The sequence below is a fragment of the Macaca nemestrina genome, chromosome 6 (assembly GCF_043159975.1).
Source record: "Macaca nemestrina isolate mMacNem1 chromosome 6, mMacNem.hap1, whole genome shotgun sequence".
Lineage (NCBI taxonomy): Eukaryota > Metazoa > Chordata > Mammalia > Primates > Cercopithecidae > Macaca > Macaca nemestrina.
This window is the reverse complement of record NC_092130.1, coordinates 3,516,647-3,533,852: the sequence shown is the minus strand read 5'-3', so window position 1 is coordinate 3,533,852 and position 17,206 is coordinate 3,516,647. Positions and strand designations below refer to the sequence as shown.

Genomic DNA, 17,206 nt, shown 5'->3' with positions numbered 1-17,206 from the left:
TGGGGACGGGCAGGGGGGTTCTGGGTGATGGGGACGGGCGGGGGGGTTCTGGGTGATGGGGACGGGACGGGGGGGTTCTGGGTGATGGGGACGGGCGGGGGGGTTCTGGGTGATGGGGACGGGGCGGGGGGGGTTCTGGGTGATGGGGACGGGACGGGGGGGTTCTGGGTGATGGGGACGGGGCGGGGGGGTTCTGGGTGATGGGGACGGGACGGGGGGGTTCTGGGTGATGGGGACGGGCAGGGGGGTTCTGGGTGATGGGGACAGGGGGGTTCTGGGTGATGGGGACAGGGGGGTTCTGGGTGATGGGGACGGGGCGGGGGGGTTCTGGGTGATGGGGATGGGGCGGGGGGAGTTCTGGGTGATGGGGACGGGCGGGGGGGTTCTGGGTGATGGGGACGGGCGGGGGGGTTCTGGGTGATGGGGACAGGGTGGGGGGGTTCTGGGTGATGGGGACGGGCGGGGGGGTTCTGGGTGATGGGGACAGGGTGGGGGGGTTCTGGGTGATGGGGATGAGCGGGGGGGGTTCTGGGTGATGGGGACGGGCAGGGGGTTCTGGGTGATGGGGACGGGGGGGTTCTGGGTGATGGGGACGGGGCGGGGGGGTTCTGGGTGATGGGGACGGGGGGGTTCTGGGTGATGGGGACGGGCGGGGGGGTTCTGGGTGATGGGGACGGGACGGGGGGGTTCTGGGTGATGGGGACGGGACGGGGGGGTTCTGGGTGATGGGGACGGGCAGGGGGGTTCTGGGTGATGGGGACAGGGGGGTTCTGGGTGATGGGGACGGGGCGGGGGGGTTCTGGGTGATGGGGACAGGGGGGTTCTGGGTGATGGGGACGGGGCGGGGGGGTTCTGGGTGATGGGGACGGGCAGGGGGGTTCTGGGTGATGGGGACGGGCAGGGGGGTTCTGGGTGATGGGGACGGGGGGGTTCTGGGTGATGGGGACGGGGCGGGGGGGTTCTGGGTGATGGGGACGGGCAGGGGGGTTCTGGGTGATGGGGACGGGCGGGGGGGGTTCTGGGTGATGGGGACGGGCGGGGGGGGTTCTGGGTGATGGGGATGGGGCGGGGGGAGTTCTGGGTGATGGGGACGGGCGGGGGGGTTCTGGGTGATGGGGACGGGCGGGGGGGTTCTGGGTGATGGGGACGGGCGGGGGGGTTCTGGGTGATGGGGACGGGCGGGGGGGTTCTGGGTGATGGGGACAGGGTGGGGGGGTTCTGGGTGATGGGGACGGGCGGGGGGGTTCTGGGTGATGGGGACGGGGGGGTTCTGGGTGATGGGGACGGGCGGGGGGGTTCTGGGTGATGGGGACAGGGTGGGGGGGTTCTGGGTGATGGGGACGGGCGGGGGGGTTCTGGGTGATGGGGACGGGCGGGGGGGTTCTGGGTGATGGGGACGGGACGGGGGGGTTCTGGGTGATGGGGACGGGCGGGGGGGTTCTGGGTGATGGGGACGGGCAGGGGGGTTCTGGGTGATGGGGACGGGCAGGGGGGTTCTGGGTGATGGGGACGGGGCGGGGGGGGTTCTGGGTGATGGGGACGGGCAGGGGGGTTCTGGGTGATGGGGACGGGGCGGGGGGGGTTCTGGGTGATGGGGACGGGCGGGGGGGGTTCTGGGTGATGGGGATGAGCAGGGGGAGGTTCTGGGTGATGGGGATGAGCAGCGGGGAGGTTCTGGGTGATAGGGACGGGCAGGGGAGTTCTGGGTGATGGGGACAGGCAGGGGGTGTTCTGGGTGAAGCAGAGGCAGCAGGAAGGAAGGGTGGCGAACACAGGTGCCTCTGCAGACTGCAGGGAAGGGAGGTGGGGGAGTCTTCTCCTGGCGGCTCCGCCAAGGAAGGACAGGCCACATCTGGGGAGGGATGAAACCCACAGAAGAACCGGGTTGTGCTGAAGGACCCATGGGGGAGGTCGTGGCTGGCGGAGTCATCACCTTCTGCCTCAGAGAGGGGGGCTGCTCTGGAGTGCGAGACTAGGGGCCGAAGTGCTCAAGGCCAACAATGAGATTCAGGGGATGTCTGGGGGAGAGGGGACAGTCCTGGAACTGTGAATGCCAAGAAGCCCGGGAAAGGCAGTAGTGGGTGCTGTGGCCTCAGGAAACAGCGGCTGGACTTGGAAGGGGGAGGAGCACCTGCTCAGGGCCAAGGCATGAATCAGGGTGGGGAAGCAGGTGGGCAGGCCGTGCAGCCAGAGCCTGGGGCCATGGTGGCTTCCAAGCCTCCACTCAGGTGCTGAGAAAAGCTGGGACTCACCAGGGTCGCCTCTTCTCCCAGGCTTGCCGCGCCGTCCAGGGGGCCCTAGACAGGAAAACAAGAATGCATTCACTGAGAAGGGAAGCCAGGGGACTTGGCTGCGTGGGGCATGCCCCGCCCATCCACTGGTCTGCTCGCAACAGCTTTCTGCGAGTGGCCTGCCCGAGGGGGTCTGCTGGCTGCGGAGGGGAGATGCGTGGGGAGAAATCCCTTCCTTCTGCCACTACCTCACCTGTTCCGCCAACCCCCCTCCCGAGCTGGCCGCATCCCTCATGCCCCACGCACCCATTCTGTTATTTAATCATTGGTTCACTTGGTCATTCCTAAGCCCTCCCTCAATCACAAAGATTCCCACGGGATGCTCCTGAGGCAGACGCGTTTGCAGCTGAGAAACTTCAGACTTAGGAGGAAAGTAAGGGCAGGTTATCTTAGGAAAGCCCCGAGAAATGCTTCTGAACATTCACTAAAGTAAAACAACAAAGCCAACACAACGAAGAGGCCGTCACGGCTGCGCAGCGCTGAAATTCAGTCACGACAGGCGCTACGCGATCCGCCCGCAGTCCTCGCCACTCGCTGGGGCCTCCAGCTCCTCCTTCCCCAGAGCCAGGGAGCTGCTCAGTTGCCTTTGGGGCTTCCCGTCCACATCCGTCCTCCATCCGCACACCGTAAGCCCTTCTGAATTTACGGTGCAGACCCCGCGACCTCCGCCTCTAGCCCTTTGCCCACGTCAGGCCCCGAGACCAGAGTGACCTCAACGCTGAAGGAGGTGCTTTGGCTCTGGCCGTGGCAGCAGAGGTCTGAGGCCTCCCTCTCCCTCCCCTCACCTCTGTGGCGCTCACTGCCATCCTTCCCGGCGCCCCTTCTCGCCCCTGTTTCAGCAAAGTTGGGTGCAGGTACAAGATTGCAATGTGTAAATGGCATTTGATACGTCTTGCTCAGCCACTGCATGCCAGGCTCTGGGCTGGGCCTGGAGGCAACAGTGGGACAGGCTGTGACCCTATGACAAGGCATTGCCCTTTCCTGCAAAAGCCAACGTCAAACCCCCTCGAGTTTCCAGAACAACCATGAAGGACATGCAGGAGACTGGCCCCGATCGCGCCTGTGGCAGGATGGAAAAATAAGTGTGTGTGTCTGTGCATGTGTGTCTGTGTGTGTCTCTATGAGTGTCTGTGTGCATGGGAGTGTGTGTCTCTGTGTTTCTGTGTATGTGTCTGTGTATGTAGGGTTGTGTCTGTGTGTGTCTGTGTATGTAGGTTTGTGTCTGTGTGTGTCTGTGTATGCAGGTTTGTGTCTGTGTGCATGTGAGTGTGTGTGTCTGTGTATGCAGGTCTGTGTCTGTGTGCATGGGAGTGTCTGTGTGTGTGTCTGTGTTTCTGTGTGTGTCTGTGCATGTGTCTGTGTGTGTCTCTGTTTCTGTGTGTGTGTCTGTGTATGCAGGTGTGTGTCTGTGTGCATGTGAGTGTGAGTGTCTGTGTATGCAGGTGTGTGTCTGTGTGTCTTGTGGGAGGTGTTTCCTGACTTTTGTTAAGGGAAGGGGAGGAGGGAGGGCCAGTTTCTGAGAAACAGAGAGGAGACATCCCTTCAGGTGGAGAGGGGCCCTCCGTGCTACGCTACACGCCAAAGCTTTGCAGGCCCAGGGGTCAGGCGAGACTGAATTTCTTACCAGCTTCATGGACTGGAGACTTGAGGTGAGGATGGTTAAACAAAATTTAAAAATGAAAAACATGTTACTTCTTGCTTCCCTGTGTTTTGAGGGCAAAAACGCATGCCAGGGACGTAGCCCTTGGTTTCTCCCATCCTGGACACAGACCCTGAATTTGGGGTTTATGCTGGAATTGCCAGGGGCTGTGTGGAGCTGGCAAGGCCAGGATTCCGGGACCCCCAGAACAGACAACAGCTCCTTATACTGTGTGGGTTTATAGCTTAGGAGGCATCTCCAGGCCCACGCTCTCGGCCGAGGCCTGCGACACCCACACTGGACGCAATTACCTTCCTATCTCCACGTGCTTGTCCCACCAGCATCTCAGACCCATTGTGGCCGAAACACCTGCCTTGATCTCCTCCCCAGTGAGTGGCCTGTGCGGGGCTGATGGTGCCTGGGAACTTCCGGAGCCAGTCACACCGGATGACAGGCCCTGGGTATTAACTAAGCCCCAGGTTTGGGGGGTAGGTCAGCACCCTCGGGGGGCCTTTCCTCCTCTCTGGGCCTGTTTTCAATGAGAGCGATGTGTGGGAATGGGAACCCCCCAGCACACGCAGCACCGTGTTCCTCTGGCTGTAGGAGGAAGAAGGCCCAGTGGCCACCCACAAAGCTTCGGGGCTCTTGCCAGGCCTCAGGTTGTGCTCAGCTCAGCGAAGCTGCGGGCCCCGGGCCACAGGCAGAATGTGGGGCACAGCAGGAAAGGGGCCATGAGTGGGAGAAGAAGCCAGACTCTGCTAGATCCAAGGCAAAGCAGCACTGTGCTTTCCTGATGGGCACCACTGGTACGACCAGGAAGTTCTCTGTCTGGGTAACTGAAGCCAGATGAGGACATTTGCCTGCGTCGGGGTGACTGAACTAATGGATTTGTCTGGTGGCTCTCCTGGGTGGCACAGTTAGGCAGAGCCCGATGGGGAGGGATGCTGGCAGGGTGGGCAGCTGCCCAGGCAGGGTAGGGGGCCTGCCTCCCAGTGTGACTGGGCGGTGCTCCCTGCAGGCCTGGAGCTGGCCAGGACTGGGGCGTTGCTGGGCATGCCGGGCCTATGAGCCGCTGGCCAGGCAGACTGGATGTGACCCTGACTGAAACGGTCCTCCTGCAGGGAGAGAATGAAGCTGGTCGTGCACACTCCTGAGGGCTGATCCTAACCAGGCACAGTGCTGGGGGCACCATGTGGCCAACCTGCAGGTGAACAAGCGGTCTACCCTTCATTCTGAGCTCTGGACCTGAATGTCCAACTCCACGGGGAGGCACCACTTCCAAATCCAAACTCACCTCCTGACTTCCCACGCGCCCCCCGCCTCCCTTGTTACTTAAGTGCAGGTCCCAGCAGCACCCAAGCAGCCAAGCCAGAGACCCCCCTGGGCATCATCCTGCCCCAGTCCCCAACCTGGACCCCTTCCTTCTCAGCATCAGGCAAACGCCGCCCCTGCACTCGGTCCCCTACTCTGTCACTCGCCCTTTCTGCCGTGCTCGGTTCTCCCTCCTGGCACAAAGGAGCTCCTGCAGTAAGCACTCTGCATCTCAGGCAACTCTGTGTCCCCAGCTCCCACCACACGACAGGACCAAGTGATGTGTGTTCAGGGGAGGAAGGAGAGAGACAGGGAGGGAGGGGGGGAGGGAGAGAGAGAGGGAGGGAGGGAGGGAGGGGACAGGCAGGGAGGCCTCAGGTCTCCTCACTGCTTCTGGGATTTTCCTGAAAAGACGGCAAGTCCAGCAAGCTCCAGGGCTTAGGAGAGACACAGGGCCGCCTGGTCTGACATGCATGTGCCAGTGAGATGGGCAGTGCCTTCCACCCTTCCTTTCCCCGATTGCGAGAAGACAGGCGGTGAGGCCCTGGGAGAGGGCGCGTGTGCTGGAGCTGGGCTTCCTGCTGACCGTGGGCTCCCACGCTGCTGCTTTCACCAACACAGAGGCCAGGCGGGCTTGGAGACTGGACTGCAGGAGCCGCAGGAGTGGGGGCAGGACGGACAGCCTTTCCTGAGTCTCTGGACTATCAGGTGCTGAGAGCACGGGCAGTGACCTGGGTTCAGCATCTACGGGGTGCCAAGCCGGCTGCTCACCCAGTCAGCATGAACTTGCGACCCTTTTCCTCCAGGACCCCCCGTGCCCACCCAGCAGGCTCACCTCTGCCCTGCCAGTTCTCTGAGGAAGGGGCTAGTGTTCCCTGCACAGATGAGAACTCTGGGGCTAAGCCAGGTGAAGGGACCTGCCTAACGCTGCGTTGCTGGAGCTTCCTGGATGCCTTCATAGTCTGTGGCTCCCAAGTGCAAGGACAGTTGTGCCCCACATGCTGAGCCACCGGGCAGGTGGCCTTGGTGATGAGGGAGGCCGTTCCCCTGGGGCTGTGGTCCCTTTGCTGGGACTGGCTGTGCCCTAGGGCATCTGGGCCTGGTGTGCAGGAGATTGCCCCACCCCCTGGAAGAGCAGGGCCAGCTTGGCTGCAGCTCAGACCTGGCTCCAACAAGCAAAACCATGCCTGTGGCCAGGTGATTGGCCCCAGAGTTTTCCCTTGTTTCTTGTTTTTCTTCTTTTCTACAAGTAGAAGAAACTTCCCTCCTGCTGCCTGAGACTCAGACGCTCAGGAAGGCACTGGGAGTCTGTCTTGATTGATCTGCTCATGTGGAGAAGGGGAACTGAGGCTGCAAGGGATAGGACGGGTCTTGCCTAAGGATGCTGCTGGAAAACTTGCCCCAGCTGGAGGGTCTAGCGCTGAAGACCACCCTGGGCTGGGAGAAGGCCATTGTCCCCCACTCTGCATGGGACCCACACAGCTCTGAGCTAGGGGCTGGCTGCTGGGGAACGACGGTATTTCACCGTGGGTGCCACCACAGTGGCATTTGCAAAACTTCCTTTCAGAGGCTGGGGCGAGGGGTGTGCCAGAGCAGGAAGGGAAGAACCTGACTGGTGGGGAAGCTGTGTCTTCTGAGCAACTGACTCAACCTCATTGAACCTTAGAGTTTCCGACTCAGGAGGACAGACGTTTGCGAGTGGTGGTAACTACACCTGCCTTGTGGAATCATGAACCAGACGAGCTGGCAGCAGACGCACCAGCCCGGGGTACAAACGGGGTGCTTCTTTGGGACCCCAAGCTGCAGAGGCCTCTGGGTCATTAAAATGCAGGGCTTTAATGTAAGTGGGTTCTTTTCTTTGTGTGTGTGTGTGTGTTGGGCTCTCACTCTGTTGCCCAGGCTGTAGTGGCGTGATGACAGCTCACTACAGCTTCAAACTTCTGGGCTCAAGTGATTATCTCGCCACGGCCTCCCATAGTGTTGGGATTAGAGGCCTGAGCCACCGCGTAACTGGTTCTTACGAGTCCCCAGGTGGGTGAAGCTGGAGACACAGTGATTCCACCTCAGGAACTCTGTAGGCAAGTTCGAGGTGCTGAGGCCAATGGAGCCGTTGGCTGCACCCTGAGCGAAGGGCAAGGGCAGCCCCATGGGAAGCCGGGAGCTTTTCCGTGTCCCTAATCACTGCCCGGCTGTGAACCTCGGGATGAGAATGCAGAGGCTGAGCTCTCTGGACATGAGGTTTCTCAATGACATTTCAAGGTGCCCGGTCCAGCACAAGCCAGTGAGGCCTCCAGCTCGCTGCCCAATGACTCTGGAAGTCTGAGAGCAGCATCAGCACAGCAGATAACTCCAGGGAGGCCCACGGCTTTCTCAGCGCTGTTCGAGGCCAGACAAAATGAAACCATTTCTAACTCATACAAATCTCATCTCTGGTTGGGATGGAGAACTCGCGCCATTGATCAACTCCAAAGGGGGCCCTCAAACCCCAACAGGCTTCCTCTGAGGCCCAAGCAACAGGGATTTGGCTGAGTGGTTCCCCCCACCCAGCCCTCCAGGAACCTCCTTCCCCGAGGACGTCCCCTCCAGCAACGCCTGTCTTATCAAGGTCCCTTCACAAGCCTGCAGCCCCCCACCTCAGCCGCACTGGGGACAGCCAGCTCAGGCCTCTCCCTCTCCCCCTACTGGCCTGGCTGCTTCCTGTGGGCTCCTGACCGGTTGCTCCACCCTCAGCCCCGACCCTGGTCCTCCCCTTCGGCCAGCACCTGAGGACAGGGGGTTCATGGAATCCATACAACCCTCTGTAAAGTGCTTTTGTTTCTCTCTACTCTTTTCTTCCTATAGACCAGGAGAACTGAGGCCCAGAGAAGTCAAGAATTACTACCAGGCGCGATAGCCAAAAGGTGGAAGCAACACAAGCGTCGGTGGACAGAAGAATGAGCAAACAAGACACGCACCGATATAGCGGGATGTGAGTCAGCCCCAGAGGGGAAGGAGTTCCTGGCGCAAGGTGCAGCACGGATGGGCCTGGAGGACGCCACGCAACGTGAAGTAAGCCAGACACAGAAAGATAAATACGGAATGTCTCCACTTCTGGAGGCTCCTGCAGCCGTCAGATTCACAGGGGCAGAAGGTGGAATGGTGGGTGCCATCGGCGGGCTGGGCGAGGGGAGGCGAGGCTGGGAGCTTGGTGTTTGGTGGGTCCAGAGACTCCGTTTCGCAACCTGAAAAGAGTTCTGGAGAAGGATGGTGGTGCTGATGGTTGCGTGACAACGTGAACATACTTAATGCCGCTGAACTGTACACTTAAGAATGGTTAAGATGGGAAATTTTATGGTACGTGTATTTTTTTTTCTTTTTTTTTCAGAGACAGAGTCTCACACTGTTGCCCAGGCTGGAGTGCAGTGGCGCGATCTCGGCTCACTGCAAGCTCCGCCTCCCGGGTTTAAGCGAATCTCCTGCCTCAGCCTCCAGAGTAGCTGGGATTACAGGTGCCTGCAACCACACCAGATAATTTTTTGTATTTTTAGTAGACACGGGGTTTCACCATGTTGGCTAGGCTGGTCTTGAACTCCTGACTTGGTGATCCGCCCACCTTGGCCTCCCACAGTGCTGGGATTACAGGCGTGAGCCACCGTGCCCGGCTGGTATGTGTATTTTATCGCAATTAAAGAAAACAAAACAAACTACCCCTGAGCGAGGCTGTGAGCCCGGCTGGCCTGATGGAGGCTGTGGGGATGCTGCTGGCAGCCATGCAGACAGCCACAGCAGAGTGTCCCATGTGAGGGGCCTGGCACTGTGGAGTCACAGAGGGTGGCGTCCCCAAGGTCACACAGTGGGGAAATGGCAGAACTGGGATTGGAACCTGACTTCAGAGTCTGTCCCCTGAACATGTGTGTGTGATTTCCACCGTGACCATGGCCAAGTTTTTCTCATCCCACTATGTGTCGAGTGTCCCTTCAGACCTGGTCCTTCTCAGCACCACTGGAAGCCCCTTTCTATGATCCTCTTCCCAGAACGTTGGGAGGAAGTGGGGTGAGATGGCCTGAATCCTCCCAGACCTTCAGTCTGGAGCTCTCTGAGATTGCCGGGGCTGCGGGGCCATCAGGGAGTGCGCCTTGAGCAGAGAAGGCAGTCGAGATCCCTGGATATGCGCTTCCAAGACCAGATCATTAAAACATCTCCACAGACCATTTCATTTGTTTTACGAGTCTCAGACCAACCTCAGAGCTGAAAACGGCCCAGACGAGGGAGCGTTCTCTCTGCACATTCCCAGCTTGGCCTCACAAAGTCCTCTGTCCCTTGGAGGAGTGCAGGAGTAGGTGTGTCCTGGTGGGTGTCTCTAAGGTGGGCCTGGGGACCTTAGTGCTCCTGGAGGGGACACTGAGACCCGGAGAGGCTGGCCAGCTTACTCTGGCTCAGCCAGGGCTATGGGCACTGTGGTCCCCCAGGAGTTGAAATCACAGCCTCTTTCTCAACAAATACAGTTCATTCTGAAGCTGCTTATGTCCCCCCAGAGTCATCTTCCACCATCTGCCATGCTGAACCGGGAGCCGAACAGCACTGGGTCCTGCTGCTTGTTGGAAGGTCCTGAAGCAGTCTGGAAAGCCAACACCACAGGCTGCTGGGGTTTTAAGGCATCGCCATGGTCTTCGTCATGTTTGTTTGGAACAATGGTTATTGTCCAGGCTGGTGACAGACCCCGACGAACCCAGTGACCAGCCCTGGTAAGCTGGCTTGGACATGGTGCCATTTGGTGGATGAATGAATAGGGCCCTGTCAGGAGGGGCGGGGGTGGTGGGTGGCCCCAATCTCACATTCATGGGGGGCCTCCAATGTGGACAATCATGTGCTCTACAAAGGAGCTGACAGCACCAGATACCAGACAGCCACAGCGGCCTCCAACAGTGTTTAATAAAAGCAAGAGCCGCCGGCACCATTTATCGAGTATCAACTTTGCGCTTGGCACCAGTCTCGAGTCTATGGTATTAACTCACATATTCCTGACATCAAACCCATGAGGAAGGCTGTTGTTGTTATCTCCATTTTATAGATGAAGGAACCGAGGCACAGGGAGGTTAATGGGCTTTCTGAGGCCGTGCGCTGGTAGCGGGTAGAGTCACACAGTTCAGATTGAGAGCCGTGTCCTTTAACACTGCCTGACTCTCTCTCATTAAAGAAGATACTTATTAAAGGAGAGTGGTTAAATAGTCCACGGTTTTCATAACCTCTTCTTGGCATTTGTTATTTATTTATTATTTGAAATACCGGGAACCTCACAAAATAGACGCTGCCCAGGATGGCTCTCAGAGGTCTGTGAGTTAAACGTCTAATTACAAGGCCAGTGTGGTCGGCAGCCCTGGAGACCCGAGATGACTCCAGCCCCGTTTAGGCACAGCACGCCCTCCTTGTGCCGTCCAATATGCCTGCAGTTTCCAGGTTGGTTCCTCTCCCTGAGTTAGGAGCGGCTTTAGTTAAACTTTTCCAATGGGATTAAGGAGTCCAGACCCATGACGCACGCTGGTTGCACACCAGCCAGGCTGCACTCCACCACACCGTGTTTTCTGGAGTCCCAAGACATCTCCCCAGGGGCTCAGGCGAGAGGGTGCCTGGTGGGCTGGGGATGGTAGAATCTGCTGACGTGCTGAGCCCGGCGGGCCATGTGCTGGGGGCTTTTACCATCTCTTCAATCCTCTGAGTAATTCTGAGATGGGCCGGGCGCGATGGCTCAAGCCTGTAATCCCAGCACTTTGGGAGGCCGAGACGGGCGGATCACAAGGTCAGGAGATCGAGACCACCCTGGCTAACACGGTGAAACCCCGTCTCTACTAAAAAGTACAAAAAACTAGCCGGGCGAGGTGGTGGGCGCCTGTAGTCCCATCTACTCGGGAGGCTGAGGCAGGAGAATGGCGTGAACCCGGGAGGCGGAGCTTGCAGTGAGCTGAGATCCGGCCACTGCACCCCAGCCTGGGCGACAGAGCAAGACTCCGTCTCAAAAAAAAAAAAAAAAAAAAAAAAAAAAAAAATTCTGAGATGTACAAGATTGGGCCCATTTACAGATAAAAAAAAACCTGAGGCCCACAGGAGAACTGACCATCTGAGGCTCACAGCTGGTCAGGCCAGGGCGTTTGCCTGCACAAATGATGCTCTCCTAAGTTCCTCCTCTTCAGGGAAATGACTGTGGTTTTGGCACCAGAGCTAAACATGGCATGTCCCACCCAGAGGGTGCAGCAAGAAGGACGGGAAGGGGCAGGGAACGGGAAGGGGACAAGGGCTGGTCACGGTCTCCGGATCAGACTGTCAGGGCTCTTGTAAGTGCCTCCAGTCAAGGGTGCCCGGGGAGGCAGAGCATCAGCGATTTCTAGTAGAAGCACTGCCTTTTGAAAGCCCCCAGCCCTCGGTGCCTTCCAGCAGAGACTTAAAGGGAAAGGGGCTGCTTGGGAGCCCTTTTGATTGGCAGACGTAAGGCACGTGGGTGCCATGATGGGGAGCCAAGCCACAGGTCATTTCTCAGGCCTGGCAGAGCCCCTCCCCAGGCCCTTCAGGCCAGGCAGCTGAAGGGAGGACTGAACAAAACCGATGGGAAGAAGGAAAAGCCCCTCAGGGTGCCTGAGACTACGACCCTTCCTGCCCACAGGGGCTCAGAGCCATGAGAACATCCCTGGAGGGGCCGGACTAGCCAGCAGGCCTGGACAGGAAGGGGAGGGGTGCAGGAACTCCAGAAAGGTGATTTTGGCTGGGCGCGGTGGCTCACACCTGTAATTCCAGCACTTTGGGAGGCCGAGGCGGGCGGATCACCTGAGGTCAGAAGTTCGAGACCAGTCTGCCCAAATAGTGAAACCCAGTCTCTAATAAAAATACAAAACATTAGCTGGGTGTGGTGGTGGATGCCAGTAACCCCAGCAACTTGGGAGGCTGAGGCAGGAGAATTGCTTGAATCTGGGAGATGGAGGTTGCAGTGAGCCGAGATCGTGCCACTGCACTCTAGCCTGAGCAATGGAGCAAGACTTCATCTCCAAAAAAAAAAAAAAAAAAAAAGAAAAGAAAGAAAGGGACTCTCAAAGGTGGAGGTCAGGTGAACCAGAATATTTAAAGAGCCTGTACCCAGGTGAAGGGAAGTGCTGGCTACAAAGAAGCATGTTGCCGATGCTGGCAGCGGGACTACTGGTACCCGCACAGGCGGCAGGTACAGCCATGGTGCAGGCTGTGTCGGTGCTGGGCGGCCAGCGGTGGATGGGGGCTGAGGACATGGCTCTTGCTACACGGGCTGGTGGCCTGTGGCTTTAGGTTTGGTCAGTCCCAGATCTGTGCAACGCAAGTGAGCTTCGCCCCAGAGCCTGTCATCTCCTGGGATCTTGTTTCCTGTTGGAAAACAGGCTCCGGAAAGGCGCACGTAAACCAGCACACCCCAAAGATCACAAATTCCTCAACTCTCCATTCACCCCAAGCCTTAATCACTGACACATGTACTCCTCTGAACTTAACGAAGGCCAGGATTTATTGCTTTCAGAGAATGAAAAGCTCTGTTTTTTTTTTTAAACTTAAAAGGTCATTCCTGTGAGCTTTTATTTTCATGAGAAAATAAAACCTGCCTGCTAAAGGTCCCACCCTACTCTACTCAGAGGTTCTAGGTGGGCAGGTGAGGCCTGGGGCATGGCCGGCAGGGGTGGGCACGGCCTTTGGCAGGCACTTGCCAGGAGAAGCTGGCCACGCAACACGCACCATCTGCTCCCAGCTGAGCTGACCCTTGCCAGCCTTGAACAGGGAACTCTTGGGGTTCCTGGGAACCGTGGACCAGCGCCCTCCTGAGGGAAGGGCGCAGCAGCCTGGCATAGCCCAGTTTTAACTTCCGCATCCCCTGGAGCTTGAGTGGGCACTGGGGTGACCGACTGTCATGGTTTGCTGGGGACTGAGGGGTTTCCCTAGGCTCTCAGTGCTGAAATCAGGTCAGTCTCAGGCAAACTGGAACTGTGGGTCACTCCGAGGGCATCTGTAAGAAAGGAGGCCTCCCCTGCCCTATCTACCCACTGCTTCCCCACAGCCGGCCACATGCCCCGCCATCACTCCTCAGGCCTGCAAGGCTTGCCCTGCCTTGGGGCCTCTGCACCAGCTTCCCTCTGCCCGGGGCTCTCCTCTGCCCATCCCTGCATGGCTGAATGCCTGCCGCCTCCTTGGGATGCCTTCCGTGACCACCAGCCTCAGTTTTCAAGTGTCTCCTCATGCATTCATTGTCACATTTTCCTGTTTTAGCTTCTTCCAGGCACTTATTTCTATGAAAATTGCATAGCTTATTCTATGTGCTTTTCGGAGTTTATGGTTTCTCTCTTCTTGCTGGAACATCAGCTCCCTGAGGGCAGGGCTCCTGTACGCTGGCTCATGGCTGCATCTCCTGAGTAGGGCCATTAATGGGGACCCAAGGTGCTGGGTCCCCAGGCCGGAACAATGGTCGGCCTCGCTGGCACAGAGCCACCTGCATCGGGAAGAAGTGGGCACTGATGAGGCCCCCGTGGCCCCGGGCAGTGTGTACCCAGGTTATGCACAGGCAGACACAGCCCTGCGTCCCCTCACATCATCTCAGAGCAGGTCCCACGTGGCCCCCACGCCTGGCCCCTCAGCTGCCCAGCTCTGCAGGATGCTGAGGTCTGAGGAAGCTGCACCAGCTGTGCACCTTGCAGACCACAGCTTCAGAGGAGCCCGAGGCTGAGAGGAAACATTGGGGGCCTGAGGAGCTGCTCCCAGATCCTGGCCCATGAGGCTACAAGGCCCGCCCAGTTCCCACGCATCCTTGACTCGCACCCCAGGGGCCTTGGGGCGATTCACGACTTGTTTTTGACCCCCAGGGCCAGGGCTGAGGTCCGGCTTCCGCTAAAAGTTTCAGCTGTTAGGCCGGGTCTGATGTGCCTGGCCCTTGTCAGCAGAGGGGGCTCCTCGGTGTCTCACACCCTCCTTTCCCCGCTGTGGGGGCCTTCCGTGGGCCTGGAGGCCGCGTGGGCCCAGCGCGCTGGACCCTGCCTCCCGCACACTCCAGGGGTGGGGTGTGGGCAGGCCGTGCTCTCGGCCGTCGGCAGCGCTTTGTCCTTGCCCTGAGAGGGCGGCCACGGCGTGTCCAGCTGTGTTTAGGGCAGCAGGGTTTTAAAACAGCTTTATTAGGATATGACTCACATACCATACAGCTCATCCCGTGGTCTCTGGAAGATTACATTGTCTTTGTAAATTTCTAAACTGTTCTGTAAAAGCTGAGGTAGAATACATAGCATAAAAGCTCCCATCGTAACCATTCCGAAGTGGACAGTTGAGCGGCGTCAAGCACAGTCGCATGGCTGTGCAGCCACCAGTGCCATCCCTCTCCAGAGCCTTTCTCATCTTGCAAAACTGAAATCCTTTACCCACTAAACTCTGCCTCCTTATCCTCATTCTCTACCCACTAAACTCTGCCTCCTTATCCTCTCTCCCCACGGCTGCTGGCGACCACATCCTATCTTCTGCCTCTGTGACTCGGATGACTCTGGGTACCTCACACAAGCGGAGCTCAGCACTATTTGTCCTGTGACCGTCTTACTTCCCTGAGCATGGTGTCCTCAAGGTCCATCGTGTTATAACCGGGGATGACGAGGTCGCCTCCCTTTTTAAAAGGCTGAATCATACTCTGTTGCATCGATAGACTATATTTTGTTATTACATAATTAAAAAAAAATGGTGGTTATATATATATACACACACACACACAGACACACACACACACACACATATATATAACTTAAATTTGTCATTTTAACCATTTTTTAGTGCACAGTCCAGTGGCGTTAAGAACATACACAGGCCGGGCGCAGTGGCTCATGCCTGTAATCCCAGCACTTTGGGAGGCTGAGGCGGGTGGATCACCTGAGGTCAGGAGTTCAAGACCAGCCTGGCCAACATGGTGAAACCCTGTCTCTAAAAAAAATAGGAAAATTAGCCAGGTGTGGTGCACGTGCCTGTAATCCCAGCTACTCAGAAAGCTGAGGCAGGAGAATCGCTTGAACTCAGGAGACTGAGGTTTCAGTGAGCTGAGACTGCACCATTGCACTCCAGCCTGCTGGGCAACAGAGTGAGACTCCATCTCAAAAACAACAAAAATAAAATACAATAAAATAAAATAAAAATAAGAACATGCACAACAAGTAAAAGTGCAGCAATCACAAGTGCCTACTTCCAGAAGTTTCTCATTGCCCCAAACAGAAACTGTTATTAATGTATCTATTAAGCAATAACTCCCCACCCCCCGTCCCTGGTAGCATCTCATCTGTCTCCTGTCCACGCATCTGCCCACGTCCACGCATCTGCCTACGTCCACGCATCTGCCCACGTCCACACACTTGCCCACGTCCACGCATCTGCCTAGGTCCACGCATCTGCCCATGTCCACGCATCTGCCTAGGTCCACGTCCATGCATCTGCCCACGTCCACGCATCTGCCTAGGTCCACGCATGGGCCCAGGTCCACACATCTGCCCACGTCCACACATCTGCCCATGTCCACACACCTGCCCACGTCCACACATCTGCCCACGTCCACGCACCTGCCCATGTCCACGTACCTGCCCATGTCCACACACCTGCCCACGTCCACGCATCTGCCTAGCTCCACGCATGGGCCCAGATCCATGCATCTGCCCACGCCCACGTATCTGCCTACGTCCATGCATCTGCCTACATTCACGTATCTGCCTACTCTAGACATCCTGATATTGCACAGAGGTGGGATCCTGTAGTAACTGTTCTTTCCAACCAGTTTATTTCTCTAAGCACAACGCCTCCAGGGTTCTCTGTGCTGTGGCATGTGTCCACACCTCATTCCTTTTCATGGCTGAGTAGTATTCCATTGTATGGGTAGGCTACATTTGGCTCATCCATTCCTCTGGTGGTGGACACTTGCTCTCTCTCTACCTTTTGCTAATGTTGCCAGAACACTGGTGGACCAGTCTCTGAGCTCTGCTTTCAGCTCCTTGGGATATATACCTCGCTAGGCCACATGGTAACCCTATGTTTAGCAGGGCAGCACTTTTTATTTCTAGAAGAAAGGAGGCTCTTCATGTGCCTGGGCTCTCTCTTCATCCCTGGTGCCCCTTGGAAGGAGCTGACCCTCCTTCCCTCTGTCTCTGTTTCTGGGATCAGGGACCCCATCTAGCAGGGCCATTCCTTCAGAGCTGCTATGGAAGGGCATAAAGCTCAAAACACCATTTTCTTTTCTTTTTTAGACAGAGTCTCACTCTGTCACCCAGGCTGGAGTGCAGTGGCACGATCTTGGCTCACTGCAGCCTCTACCTCTTAGGTTCAAGTGATTCTTCTGCCTCAGCCTCCCAAGTAGCTGGGATTACAGGTGTGCACCACCACGCCTGACTATTTTTTAATTTTTAATTTTTTTTTTGAGACGGAGTCTCACTCTGTTGCCCAGGTTGGAGTGCAGTGGCACTATCTCGGCTCACTGCAACCTCCACCTCCTGGGTTCAAGCGATTCTCCTGCCTCAGCCTCCCGAGTAGCTGGGACTACAGGCGCCCGCCAGCATGCCCAGTTAATTTTTGTATTTTTAGTAGAGATGGGATTTCACTGTGTTGGCCAGGCTGTTCTTGAACTTCTGACCTCATGATCCGCCCGCCTCAGCCTCCCAAAGTGCTGGGATTACAAGCATGAGCCACTGCGACTGACCCATGCCTATTTTTTTGTATTTTAGTAGAGACGGGGTTTTGCCATGTTGGCCAGGCTAGTCTTGAACTCCTGGCCTCAAGAGATCCACCTGCCTTGGTCTCCCAAAGTGCTGGTGGTGTGAGCTACTGCATGTGGCCTCAAAAGATCATGTTCATCTGTTCCCTTGTGAACAAGAGAGTCCGAATCCCTACTGTCACAAAGGCCATTTCCCAAAGGGGAAAGACCTGGATTTGTGTGGTGCTTCTGTGAGTGCCGCCTGGAACAAGCCGGCTCCTGCCTCAG

The 17,206-nt window shown here is 57.4% G+C and overlaps 1 protein-coding gene across 1 annotated transcript in view; it reads right to left on the bottom strand.

Annotated features, from left to right (window-relative positions):
• LOC105484024 (collagen type XXIII alpha 1 chain) overlaps positions 1–17,206 on the bottom strand; it is a 365,477-nt gene that overhangs the window by 70,183 nt on the left and 278,088 nt on the right. The window contains exon 3 of the mRNA XM_011745185.3: positions 2,253–2,297. Within this exon, the coding sequence (XP_011743487.2) occupies positions 2,253–2,297 (45 nt within the window). The remainder of the gene's footprint in view (positions 1–2,252; positions 2,298–17,206) is intronic.